This window comes from Silurus aristotelis (assembly GCF_946808225.1).
Source record: "Silurus aristotelis genome assembly, chromosome: 2".
NCBI classification, from domain to species: domain Eukaryota; kingdom Metazoa; phylum Chordata; class Actinopteri; order Siluriformes; family Siluridae; genus Silurus; species Silurus aristotelis.
In genome coordinates, this window is record NC_139575.1 from 12,716,761 (window position 1) to 12,730,590 (window position 13,830).

General features: G+C 36.6%; 1 protein-coding gene and 1 long non-coding RNA gene across 8 annotated transcripts in view; one reads left to right on the top strand and one right to left on the bottom strand.

Moving 5' to 3' along the window:
- The window catches only part of tp63 (tumor protein p63), a 45,431-nt gene extending 43,785 nt beyond the window's left edge, over nucleotides 1-1,646 (bottom strand). For 2 of the 6 annotated variants that reach the window (XM_083569299.1, XM_083569298.1), the window contains exon 1: nucleotides 1,405-1,618. In XM_083569299.1, the coding sequence (XP_083425425.1) occupies nucleotides 1,405-1,457 (53 nt within the window). In that variant the 5' untranslated portion in view covers nucleotides 1,458-1,618. Of the gene's footprint in view, nucleotides 1-1,404 lie in introns of all 6 variants that reach the window. The other 4 variants (XM_083569297.1, XM_083569300.1, XM_083569296.1 and 1 more) reach the window with 4 other exon arrangements.
- Nucleotides 1,647-7,097: 5,451 nt separating this feature from the next.
- On the top strand, nucleotides 7,098-12,801 carry LOC310735959. Of its 2 annotated transcripts, none has more exons than XR_014536411.1 (3): nucleotides 7,098-7,255; nucleotides 9,350-9,481; nucleotides 10,997-12,801. It is a non-coding gene; the product is annotated as an uncharacterized lncRNA (long non-coding RNA). The 2 variants fall into 2 exon arrangements; XR_014536412.1 differs by having other exon boundaries at nucleotides 7,098-7,236.
- The last annotated feature ends 1,029 nt before the right edge of the window (nucleotides 12,802-13,830 follow it).

The window sequence follows — 13,830 nt, forward strand, 5'->3', positions numbered from 1 at the left end:
AGCATTAACACGGGACAAATTCTCTGAAAATAATTCCTGTAAATGTAAATCAAAGAATTTCCCAACCAGTATCTAATATCTTTATTCTATTTTGTATTAACATTATACATACATTGTATTTATATTTGTATTATATTATATATTATAAAATATTATCTCCAAACATTTTTCCTAAATTATTATAATCAAAGAAACATTAAATATTTAAAATGTGAAATGGTAAAATTAATCGAAAATATATTACTAATATAATTATAAAAAAAAAAAATTTTTTAATGCATTTATAATCATTTTCTGAATAAGAAATATTATAGAAATTGGTTTTCATTAGCTGACACTAGAAAAAATCCATAAGAAACTAAAGAAATTTTTATGCCAAATTTCACTTCTTGTACATGCCTGTGGAGGAGGTTAAAGTGAATGAAGGCTAATAAGAATGGTCTGTAAACCATCAGTGATGGGGTTTGTGCACCTGTGAGCAGGATCAGATACAATTATTAGTGCGGGCACACAGCATAAACACACCTGTGTCAGTGATGTGGTGCTTATCATTAGAGTCTTGTCTTGTTAAACTCATTCACAAACACACATTTGTTTGTAGTGCATTTTTAGTCATGGTGACAGATTTGAATGGCACGTTTGATTATGACGTTGAATCAAAAATGGCATTTACTTCATGGTATAGGAAAGTGGGATCAAAGATGAATTAATATCAATAAATACAATATATTATTTATGCAAACCAGAACAATGAGTGCTATACCTCCAAAAACTATAAAAATTTATTTATTTTTTTCGCCCTTTTGCTTTCATTGCTTCAGCTGCCTAAAGGCAATATGGCCCAGTAACAGAAAATAGATATGAAATGAGCACAGCAGCAGGACTGGCAGGGAGTTCAGACCACTTTAACTCTGCAATAAAGTGTAAAGTGGTGTGTGAATACTGAGGAGGTTCAAGGTTTCAAGTGTCTTGACTGACTGCCCTGAACCCTGGACACTCCCATACACTTGCATTGTTACCATAAGAACACGTGTCTATAAATATCCGAGCCTGGCAGCAGCTGGACCGTTAGATCCATCTGTTTGCATCTCCAGACACTGTTACACACTCTAAAGCTGGATGAGTATAAATGCAAACATTTACAGAAAATGAAAAAACTGATAGTTACTCCAAATGCTGTGGTATTCCAATGCAGTTGTGTTTGTATTATGGCTAAATATACCCATGCAAAAGTGAGTCAAATTTCACTCAGTCCTTTGAATACACTGATTCCCAATACGACCTACTTGTGTTACTAGTACAACTAACCATACAGTCAGACTCTGGTTCATGTGACAACATTTCCATGGTAATCTCGGTGACTCAAACTTAGCACCTAGCCATGAATAGAAGGTCAAGTCTTACCGTTGAAAGGCGTGCTCTGGGCAGAACTGTACGGCTGCATAGGGAGATGTCATGCTGCCACACTGTAGTCTTCTCTGAGCCTTTTAAAGCTATCGGTAATTGGCACAAGCACATCGATTAAGGTGAAGCAAGAGGTCAGATGTATGATAAATTTTAGTAATGAACACAAAACAAACAAAGAAAAAAATCAAGCATCAGACAGGGTAAAGTGCAGTTAAGGTCAAGTGCACAGGAGTGAGTCAAGTGTGAAGGATGTTTTGATTTTGGCTTATTCTTTCTACAAAGCCCAAGCTGAGGGGGCGGGTCCAATGCCAAAGTGCTGACCAATCCCTGATGACAACTGCATGAGGTATCGTACTCCCTCCGTTGCTAGGATATTGATATTACAGCAACAATCCCTCTTGGCAAATTGTCCCCCGCCCTCTCCATTCCTGGTCCATGTCCCTAGTGATGGCTGGCTAAACACTGTGCTGAAATGTTCATTCCAACTTCCCTTTGCTGCCTGAAATTACCTATTACAATCACTAGAGCTGTCAGCCAGGCATTTGCAATTGCATCACTTTGGCTGCTAAAGCATTGCTCTGGATTGATCAGGTGAAAAACATGTCTTCAAAAATAGTCTTTTCTGTCTGAGGTGGCTTCCTGATCTGTCAATATGACTAAAGCCTGAGGTGAAATGTTTAGCTCTAGCTCTTTACACTTGCTGCTATCATACATTTAAGATGTACACTCACTGCTTCTATAGCACTTTGAAAGAGACCTGGCAATTTGGAATATACAAGTTTATGCTGGTGCTTATATTGTATTTGGGACACTAGATAGCCATTGTAGGATTTCTTCTTTATTTAAGTGTACCCTTCTTTATCTTCATCAACAGTACAGAAATTTCTAAACTGGTTCCAAAAGTAAAAACTGATATTTGGACTAGGTAAAAACATATATACACGCATACATTAACCTAGTCTAGCTAAAGTGGCCACTGTCCAAGTGACTGTAAACATAGAGGCATTTTTGAATTTTTTAGGGGAATAAACAGCAGATGAATCAGAGTGCTAAATTAAAGAACAGGGTCGCAGAGGTGGACAGATAATAAATAGATGCTGAGTATCCAGGGAAATATGAGTCGTCATGCAGGACTTTTGTACTTTTTGGAAACTGAGCGGTCCCTCTAGCGCCCTCTTCTCTTCTTGGCCTCACCATCCACAATGCACCTCTGAGACCTTGATGATGTCAGCATAGTATGCCAACCTAGTGAGATCAGTCTGCAGACCGGCTGTGTCTTTTTAATAGCCTATTCAGAGGGAAAGTGACGTGCAAAAAAAATCCCCTCCGCAAGCAACCAACCAGCAGCCCTCTGCAAATGTCTACTTTACCTCCTCTTTGCCACGCATGCTAAGGCAGCAAAGTTATTTTTAATCCAACCCTCATATCACCCACCCAATGAACATGAAGCCTATATTGCACACACCCAGACAGATAGACAGCTCTACTAACATCTGCAAATTGTAAATCCTCATTTAGGAAGTGCCGTTCCTGAATGCGATCCAAATCAGTAAGCTGTGCTGAAGTGTAAGCCACATTTAGATTCATTAGTGAGTGGCATATGTCCATGATCACAGGAGATCATCCAATCAGTTGCTCAAGGCTTAATTGCTACTTGACCCTAGTGCTGTGCATGGTGACAGTAAAAACGTATCAAATGCTGAGAATTACTGAATCTGACCACGTGTACTACATTCACATTTAGGGCACTTGGCAGATGCCCTTATGCAGAGTGACTTATCTCTTACTTATCTCATACTTATATAACTGAGCAGTTGAGGATAAAGGGTCTTGCTCAGGGGCCCAGCAGTGGCAGGTCGGTGGTGCAGGGATTTCAACTAATTTAAAATGAACCACTGAGATACCACTTCCCCGTGTACTCTTACTTTATTACATTTTCAAGAAAAAAAATGACTCATACTCATCACTTATGTACTAAATCTAGAGCCATCAACCGATTAAAATATTTAAGCGCAATTAATCAATAGTTGTCATTAGTTAACTCGTGATTATTCGCAAGGTCATTGCACATTTTTATCTGTTCTAAATGTACCTTAAATGAATACATTTCAAGTTTTTAATACTCTAATCAATATGGGCATGGACAAATATGGATGCTTAATGCAAATGTATGTTTATTATAAGTAAAACCATACTCAACATAGAGCATGAAAACAAAATATACATGTAAATATTTATTTAAATTAAACTATGGTGTTTAAAATTACGTAAATCATCAGGACACCAAACAGAACTTTTGCTGTTTCCACACGGATGGTTTTAATTGCCGGATGTGTGCACCATGCAGATTTTAGTGCTTGATTTTAAACTGGCGCATCAGTATAACAAATGTTTAGTGATTAAAAATTATTTTGGGGTGGAGTTTATTTTTTTTTATATCTGATTAAAGAACATCATGAATAAATGTGTTAAAGGTGTAGTTAAAGGTTTTTTATTGCGCCTTATAATTATTTATATATATATATATATTTTTAGAACAATTGTCAAACAGAAATGCAAAAGCAATGTAAGATAAGACTGTATGTGAAGTCATTTAATCCACTGAATTTTTGTTAAAGCATAGGTTTTACTAAATTGCTCAAATTAAATGGCTATATGTGACAAAGTTTTGTTTTTACTACCATCAAACCGATTGGCCAAAATAATATGTAGCAAGTTACACGCAAACACACACGCTCACACATGCATACACACCTTGATGAGAATACGGACCCACTCTTCCTCTTTTGGACTTTGTACCTTTTCTGTACATATGACAATAAGCTCTTGAATGAGTCTTTATTATTAAAGTCTATCTTATGGTAAATTTTGCATACATACAAAAAATAATGACACTTTTCAATGACACTTGAGGGCTGTGGGCCAACAGCATATGTTGCATTATACCAAAATGCCTAGCCTGTACAAAAAGCATACTAAATAAGCAAATTAAGTGCACATAAGGTGTGAGATAAATGCACAAACTGTTCACTCAAATCTAGTAACAGCCACACCTATGCCCTTTGGTTAAGCACAACTGTTTTTCACTTGTGTACAGAAAACACTCAAAAGCTGTAACTGTGTGTGTCCTTAGCAAACCTTCACCAAAAACCTATCTAATCTAATCTAATCTAATCTAATCCAATCTAATCTAATCAACAAGAAAACAATATTATTTACTATTAGCGAAATCCAGAAGTAAGCTTACCATATCCTTACCATTTATTAAATGTTACACAAGAACCAACCTGATCTATTCAATACATTTATTGTAACTTGCATGAGTACACCTACAGATACAAAAGCATTCAAATGTATTTATTTATAATCATTTTATATTAAGCCTAGCTAAGAGCACATCTATAAATGTACACCAGTTCCACAACTCAGTTCGTCCTTACCATTTTCTCTCTTTACTCGCCAAGACAACGACCAGAAGAGGTTAATCGGGTACACTAAATACTAAAATAATTTGTGCCACTAATTTTAGAAAGGAAATACTGTACATAAAGAAGAACAACCAACCTGTATACGCAGTTAAAATAACCAGGAAAGAGTAATTAAATAACAACTAGGAAAGAAAAGTTGAACCTTATGTTTCCTACTGCATCTGTACACCTCTGCCAAATCCACTACTGTACCGTACCATTTATTCTCACAAATGTTGCATATTTTTTCTAATTTTATTTGATCAAATTAGACTGTTGTTAATCTTGCATTGTTTTCTTTACTTCTCTTTTTTTCCCGTGCCTGCTTTAGATGTGTATTTAATGGTGCTCATTGTTTTGTTTTTTCAAAGAGGGGGTTGTGGCAGGTTTAACAACCCAAAAAAAATACCAACATGGTTATCAATGTATATAGACAATTCTCCATGGGGCTTTTAATGACACGGCTAATAAGAAACAACTGCTAATACATGTCCATCTAACTTTAATATGCCGTTTTCCTGAACTTGATGGTCAGTTAATCCAGAGGGCAAGCATCTGTTTGGTGCATTCAAGTAGATTGACAGGCAGCTGTCTTTTTATGAAATAAGAACTGAGATGCAATGTGCATCTGTACATGCATAACAGAATACTTTAAACTGCTTTAATGTTGACCTTGGGAGTTTGTGCAGCATCACCAGGACTGATATCTTCGATTCCTTTGTGCTGAGATATTACTAAATCTTGTTTAGCCCATATGATCTGATCTGACCATTTTTAGAAACACCAGTCAGGTTGGAACCTGTGATTCGGACCATACACGTCCTTCGTGCACAAGGACACACTACCTACACGATCCTGATGCGACCAAGGATTGATTACGGCTGATATGCCTAACGACACATGAAACCCTTACGTCACCGGACTGTTAATTGCTTTTAATATGCAGGCATGGCATGTCACTCACCACTGTCCTATTACTTCACATCAGATGCATGTCCTCGTTTCGCGCGTTAACAGTTACGTCAGTCTTTGCCTCGTCCAGGGCCACATCTCTAATGCGCTTATTATCCCTGCCTGGGGTTTAACACGCAGCATCATAACTCTGAACCATGGTGTTAAGCCCACATTAATCTGTAACTTTATAAGTATATGGGTTATGTAGGCCTAGAGTACTGCACATGCGCTTTTACACACATCATCTTCCTTAATTTGTCTTTATGCACTATTGAATTCCTTCAATTACATATAACTGAAAAAGCAGTTGTTGGGGGGTGTGGGGGATTGGTGTTGGGGCAGCTGGCCAAGCAAAAGAGCCTTGGGGTTTGGCTTGCCTCGCAACACACACATCAAACATACACATATGATATACACACATGGCAAGGCTCGCATGGAGTGCAAGTTGTGAGTAATGGAGGGGATGTCCAGTGACTGAAAAGGATCAGTGTATTGTACAGTACTTGACAGTGATAATTCATAAACCGCCATATTGCTTGTACGACCCTGAAACTGCCCAGCAACCGAGCACTGTTTAAAGGTAAATATGGCTACAGTAAATTACTCGGAAGAACAAAACTGGAAACGTTAGAATGCTAACAGAAACAGTGTAAACTCACAGTGTCTAATGAAAAGTCTGTGCTTGGGTGTTTTTGCAACTTATCAGAAGTGCAAATCTGAGCCTGGCTGTTTCAATTTCATGCACATAAGGGCACTAGTGGACAAAGTACACAAAGCATGTACTTGAGTTAAAGAAGAGATACAGTAGGTAAAATATTACTTCAGTAAAAGTGCTCCATTTAAACTTCCACTTGAGTAAAACAAAAAAAGTATTTGCCTTCAAATTCACTTAGTATTCAAAGTATTATGATTGATTTTGGCTTTAATGTTCCTATTATAAGTTTTGTCACAAAACCTTTGCCTAATCAACTCAGTTGATGTGAAAATACTCTCATGTTACTCTTGTCTTTTAATAGAGTATTCTATTAATAGAATGATATTTATGAGTCAAACACTGATTGTTATCTATTACACTTATCATAAACCCAAAACCTTCTTTCCAACTACTTCAAAATCATCACGCAAATAAGGCCAAGAGTGTTGTGGCAAGTTAGAGTTAGGAGTTTCTTCCATTATGTTCTTCCTCCATTGCACAATTTGTTAATATATTAGTTTAGTAATCTAATAAAACTATGCAGAAACAAAGGTGACTGTTTTCCCACGCTGTGATTCAAACTTTTCTTTCTTCACTTTTGTCACAGAGACTTTTATGCCTTCCATCGATTCATGGGAAAATTTCACATCACCTGCGGCAACCAATAAACAGGCAAAATGCCAGAGATTGGATTATCCTGAAGGACAACTTTTGGTGGGAACCAGATTTGTTTGTATGTTTTTTCCTGCTTTGTAGCATTCACAACAGATTACCTGGTTTTTTTTTGTTTTGTTTTTTCCATGCTGTCTGCTACTTCGCATTACTCAGATCTGGTCATAGCTGTTAGTCTATAGACTAAACCGGTTTGTTATTTGTTACAAAATGCTGAGCCATCGTAAGGTGGAGTCAGAAAAAACAGTAATTTCTTTTTGTAAACTGACAAAACAGTAACGTAAATGTCTTTTGTTAAACTCAAAATACATATAAAAGTGACATCACTGTATTGTCATAACTAAGGGGGTAGTGGTACAGTAGCACTAATGGAGCTGGGGTCATACATTGTGCATACTATTATTCGATTAAATACACATTTGAAATTCAACCTCAAATAAATTTGAATGTTATATATAAAACAAATATGTAAAAATCAAGAAAATATAAATTTTGCAAATGTGTACTTTTTAAAAAAAATTTAAATCAAGTTCCTCTTTTTTCTTGTACTTAGTAATGAAGGAATGAAAATAAATACACTTAATTTCTTCCATCAGTGCATTTTTTCAACTAAGGGAAAAACAAACAAACAAAACAAATAAACAAAGAAAAAACTAAATTCATAAAATGCTCACAGCAACGCATTGCCTCATAGCTAATGCTTCAACTTCCAAATAAACCCTTACAACCACAATCTTTCAGTAGCTAAGATCCAGTTTTAATTTTGTTTTGCTTGGGTTTCCTGATTGTTCTGTAAATCTTGGCAGCACATTGCTGTTTGCGGTTTTTTTGTTTGTTCAAATGAGAAGAAGTAAAGATTTTGTGTGTGCTGTGAAGGTAATCTCACTTGATCTATTATTCCAAATTAATTCTGCCCTTAATGCTTTCATGAATCAGTCAAAAAACAGGTTAAAGTCTCATACGCTATATATCTGTCAACTAAATAAATGAAGTAAAACGAAGCTGGTATAGCAGTAAAACAGCATTAGGAGTTCAAACAAGTGCGTTCACTGGGGTGTGTGCAGTACAGTACGGAGTGTGAAAAGACACCTAGTTTAACAGCTCGTATACACATCCAAGCAGGTGTCCCAAGCTCAGCACTTCTATGGCGTAACCTTATCTTGGATATTCCAACTTTCAGAAAAATAGCCCATGATGTAAAACGGTAGGCCTGGTGTTTAGCAACCAGGAGAGCCGTGTCTAGGCAACGGAGTGACAAGTGTGATTGGTCTGAACCCTCGACCTGTGAAAGTGGATGTGTGTGTAGCACATTATGATGCTTGGTGGCATCCCAATGACATTTTATCCTGTGCGCGCGAAGCAGCATCTATCTGTGTGTAATCTAAGAGAGGCCTGGAGGTGCCCTTTGTCACTAGATAGCTCTTAAAAATAAAACATGGTGAGATGATATGGACGGATGCTGGAATCCATGCAAGTATTTTTCTGGGGGCTTGAAAGACCAATTTAATAACAGATTGTTGTGGTAACTTGGCAAAGCAATAAACTAGTCAAAGCATTCTATAAAGCATCTGTCTGTGAACGCTTACAAAGCATTTGAAGGTCGAGTTGAATACTGAGATCGGGGATCGGAGTGAATTACACTGGCGTAATTTCGTTGTCTTGGAACTGTTTAATTCTCTGTAAACCGTTCAGAACAATCCATACTTTTTAAAATGTGTGACCTGATGGACCTCATAGGCAGCTGGCAGAAGAGATGTGAAATTACTTTTGAAGGTGCTCAAGTTGCAATGTTCAATTTTCAACATGAGTCATCCTAAGAAAACAGGACGCAGCAGTGTTAACGGTAACTTTCTTCCCACTGATTCTCAATAGTGAGACACACCACACCAAAATAGGGGCCAGAGTCCTTCCATTTGCACTTTTAATCAGTTAAGCAATCACAAAGCAATTGCTGATAATGAAAGGATATCTAGGAAAGTGTGTGTGTATGTGTGTGTGTGTGTGTATGAAGCGGTTGGCGTGACTTAGTGTGTGTTTCCCCTGAAACAGAACAAGCCGTAAAAGCAATTCATTCTTTTCCACTTTCAGTAAATTCTTGTTGCGGAGGATCATCGCCTCACTAAAAACATTCTCGCGTATCTGCTCCTTCATGCAGAACTGGAGTGGGCTCAGTGCTAAGCAATGCCGGATTGGTTTTCAGATGGAGGTGCTCAGGCTGAACAGAGATATGTGCGTTTAATTGAACTGACGCCGACTCCCAAACGGGACACGATGAACAGAGTTCAAGGTAATAAACACGTCATCTGCTCAATTTACACTGCGGCTCAGTAACATGGCCCTTCACACCTGGTGAACACTTCTCTAGTTTATACACATTCCAATTGATTACTATATTCAAATCCTACATGGTTTAGGGAACATTAATTCAATCAGATTTGATCTCAAATACCACCAAGTTATACTCCGGGTAAAACTGATATTTGGTAATTAAATGTTTAAAATCCAAACCTGCATCTTATGATTTTAAAATGGATCAGTATTTTGCCTAGCGTATGGCATCACTGGTCCAGTAGTGTTAATCAATAATCAAATCATGGCGAAATACAAAACAAACAATTACAAATCAAATAAACAATTTAAGAGGGGACAAATATAGTTAAGAGCAACAAATAGGAAGGAAAAATATATAACTCAAGTAAAAAAATATCATAGAAAAATATGTGAAAATTAAGGATATTTATATAAGGAAGATTGCAAAATGGAAGAAAGATTGTGAGGCTTAAAAGGGATGGAAATACAGGGAGGTTGAAAAATAGGGTAACGGTATGAGAAAATACAAATACAAATAATAAATAAATAAATAGATGCATAAATAAATCAATAATTGATTATATTATTATATATTTATGTAAATCAAGTTCACAAAATCAGTGTTTCTCCATAAATTCCAAACATTATGAACAGTAGATCACATTCAAACAAAAGGGGAAAATACAATTATTTGTAAAATACAAGAAATTGGGAAGTTAAAAAAAAAAAAAAAAATACAAAAATCAAGAGTTACAATTGTGAACTTGTGAAAATGGACATTTTAATAAGTTGAGGAACACAGTGATGTAATGAAATAAGTGGGGAATAGAGTGAAATGCAGAAGATATAGACATTTAGGGAGAATGCATTGTAGAACAAAAAAATTCTGCAAGTAATCATTTGTTAAAAAAAGAAAAGAAAAGATTTGATGAAACACACATAAATGAGCGTGGTTCTCACACAATGCATATACAGCCACAGTGCTTTACTATTTTCAGAATCCCGCCTACATTTATGGTTTTGTGTGCCAGTGTTTTTTTCCCCTTAGGATTATTCACGCTACTGTTTCTATCACTTGACTTCTACCATATAAGGATAATTTAAATTACTTCTCACTCATATAAACATATTTTTAATTACATTTTAAGAATATTAAATGCAACACATATTTGGGATTGTTATGTCATTCAAGACTGCATTTGATTGGCCTATTTCCTCCATTTTTATTTATCAATTCCACTCAGAATCTTTCGAAACTACACTTAACTAACAGAGGTCAGAAAAAGAGATGAACATAAGTCCTGAGATTTCAGGCAGCTTTTTGACACACAATCTGATCCAGTAAACAGATGAATAAAAGTGTATTCACTACACCAAATAATAAAAGACATAAATCAGGGGAAAAAATATCTGCTTCTGTGTTACAGTTGACTGTAATGAATTTTATACAACTGACTAAAAATAAGTACAGTATTGTCTTCTGTCTTCCAAGCTATGCTTAGGGACCGTGTCTCTTTGGCATATTAGTGTAGCATTACTAGAATGCTGGTGGGAATAAGGGTTCCTTATGCTGGAGGAATGTAAACTACAGCCATGGTCAATGGGACGTATTAACTACAACCTTACTTCCTGCTACCTGATATATGGATCTGTTTCTGGATAAGAATATGGAACACCATTTTTTAATTCTTATCCTGCACAAAGAGTAATGCATGTTTTAATGTCTATAATAGTCACGATCTTTAGTTCTCTATCATTATCATAGCTCTATCATTGGTCATCAATTGTACCAACAAAACCATACCATGTATTCCATATTGTCTCCAACTAGCAGTTTGCTAAGATTTAGGAGTAATTGACCTCAATTACGTATTGAACATGTGTTTTACGGAAAACTTTTCCCTGCAGCATTTACACATAAAATGTGGCATTCATGAAAATCCTGTAAATTGCAGAAAACAGCTGTATTCGAAACAAGTTCCTACGTTTTATAATGAGACTTTATCCAAAATAGTAGTCTAAATATTTAATAATTAATGGTAAATTACTGCAGCTTTTTACACAGATGATGTGGACATGTAGTTAGTAAGTTGCTTATTCATTTTAATTGCACACATTTTTCTTTTGTTGAAATGAAATGCTTTGTTTTTATGCACTGATTTTTGTTACTTTCATCCCTCTGACAAACGCAGGAGGTGTGTGTGTAGGGTCGTCAACCCACTGCAACGGTTGAGTTTGATTACTTGAGCCACACTTTTGCTGGTTATACATTTTGTCTTGTTCCAGTTTTTTGTGAGATTGAACTTTTATGGAGTTTCGAGGGCATCACTAATGTAAATCAGCTCTGCCATGAGCAATCTTAATAAATCCAGGGTGACAAACTTCAATCTGGCAGGAAATTTTAGTTTGGTTTACAAAAGGATTTAAACACCTAAAAAACAAAACAAAAAACAGATAAATGAGGCACCACATGAGACAAATAACAGAGGTTGCTGTAAGAAATGTCTAATGGAGCTGTTGCAGTGATTTCTAACAGTTTTTCCCTCTGGTTTATGTACGGGTGTAAATGCAAGTCACTGTCTGGGAACTAGTGTTTGTTCAAAACTGTCTATGTTTGAGGTGACAAGATGCAGAACAGATTTGCCTAAGGCGTTAGAAGCTGAAGATTCCCGAAGACCTCTCTGAGAATGTGTAGATCTGTGATGTAGGCCCTGAGGGCTGATTCCACGCAAGAGAAGTATTCACCCCAGCTAGCCTACCAGTTCAGCGACGTGGTAACTACAGAGCCACAAGACTGCACATTGCATCAAACACACTAACTGGCACGAATTCATAAAAACTTCACACCCTCTCAAATGTGTGTTGCAACATCTATTTTTTTTTTCTTTGCCATGCAAACTAAGACCTTTCAAGCATGCCGTGATCCAGGTGGTGTGTTTGCAAATAAAAATAGTGTGAACCGCCTTAAAACAGGGGTCCTTACTTAAACAAAATGTCTTTTTACCAGCTTCTACCATATCAAAATGTTCTGCTTTAAACTCTGTTATCTGATGCTGCAGAAAAAAAAAAAAAAAGAAGGAAAAAAAATTCACACAAACACCTCGGAACACATTGTTGACTGTAGCAACGACAAAAACATTGGAAAACAATACGTGCCCAAATAAGTTGTCTTTACATGGGATAAAACACTTGATATTTGTAAACTGTTTGCTTTAGAACCCTTGTTTTAATAACAATGACTACCTTGTACTATTGGTGCAAATGCAACAGGTGTGTAGAAATTACCAGTGGTTAATGGATTATATTGTCTATTCAGCTACAATCTTTAAAGAGCCACTTTCATATATATATATATATATATATATATATATATATATATATATATATATATATATATATATATATATATATAAATAAAAACACACACGAAAGTAGTAGTCACTCTACATCCTGTGCAACTCAGTGACTATTGTGTAAAGCTGACAGCAAAAAGAGGGTGATGAGAGCTGGGCAGACAGAAGTTGACCCCTTGTGTCATCACTTGGCTGCCCCTAATGCTGATCTGCGTCACACAAAACAACAGACCTGCTGCCATTGTGCCGCTCACCATGGGGGAAACAAGCCATCAATCAAGCATGCATCAATCCTTGTTTTACTTATCAGAATCATCTTAGATAGAGCAGGATTCCACATTGTGCGAGAACCAGTGCACTGAACTTAGTTCTCATGTTAGCTTGGCATTTACTTATGAACAGTTTTGTTCTTAAGTAACAAGAAAGTGAATAACATACTGTAGGTCCCATGCCAAGAAAGTTCACCTTACATAAAGTAAGCCTATTTATTTGTGCAGTGATATATCTTGTTATGTGGCATTTAACCAAGACTCCCTTTTCTGGTCTGATCAGTAACTCCTGATTGTTATGGATTTCTTCTGTAATGCTTCCAGCTCGTCTGTGTGAGCAGTTTGCAGGCTCCATCTACAAGCTTGTTTTTTTTTTTTTCTCAGAACTCTTTTTGGGGTGTTAGACCTCCATGGCCAAACCTAAGTTGTTGTATTTATTCTATTCACCACCAGGTGGCACAGCACTCGGGGAGATTAATAATAGCAAGAGACCACAAGAATCCCCTGACCTACAGATGTGATTCTACCTAACAGAGGCACCTCAAGCTCCCTGCACCACCCAGGCTATTAATGCCAATTATGAGATGAGTGTCTCAACTGGCTGGCAAAGTGTCAGTAATGCACAACAAGTCTTGCTGTCTCTGTGCTGAAATTTTTTTTACTGTTCATTTTCTGTAAGCAACAAGAGGAGGATGATAAAATGT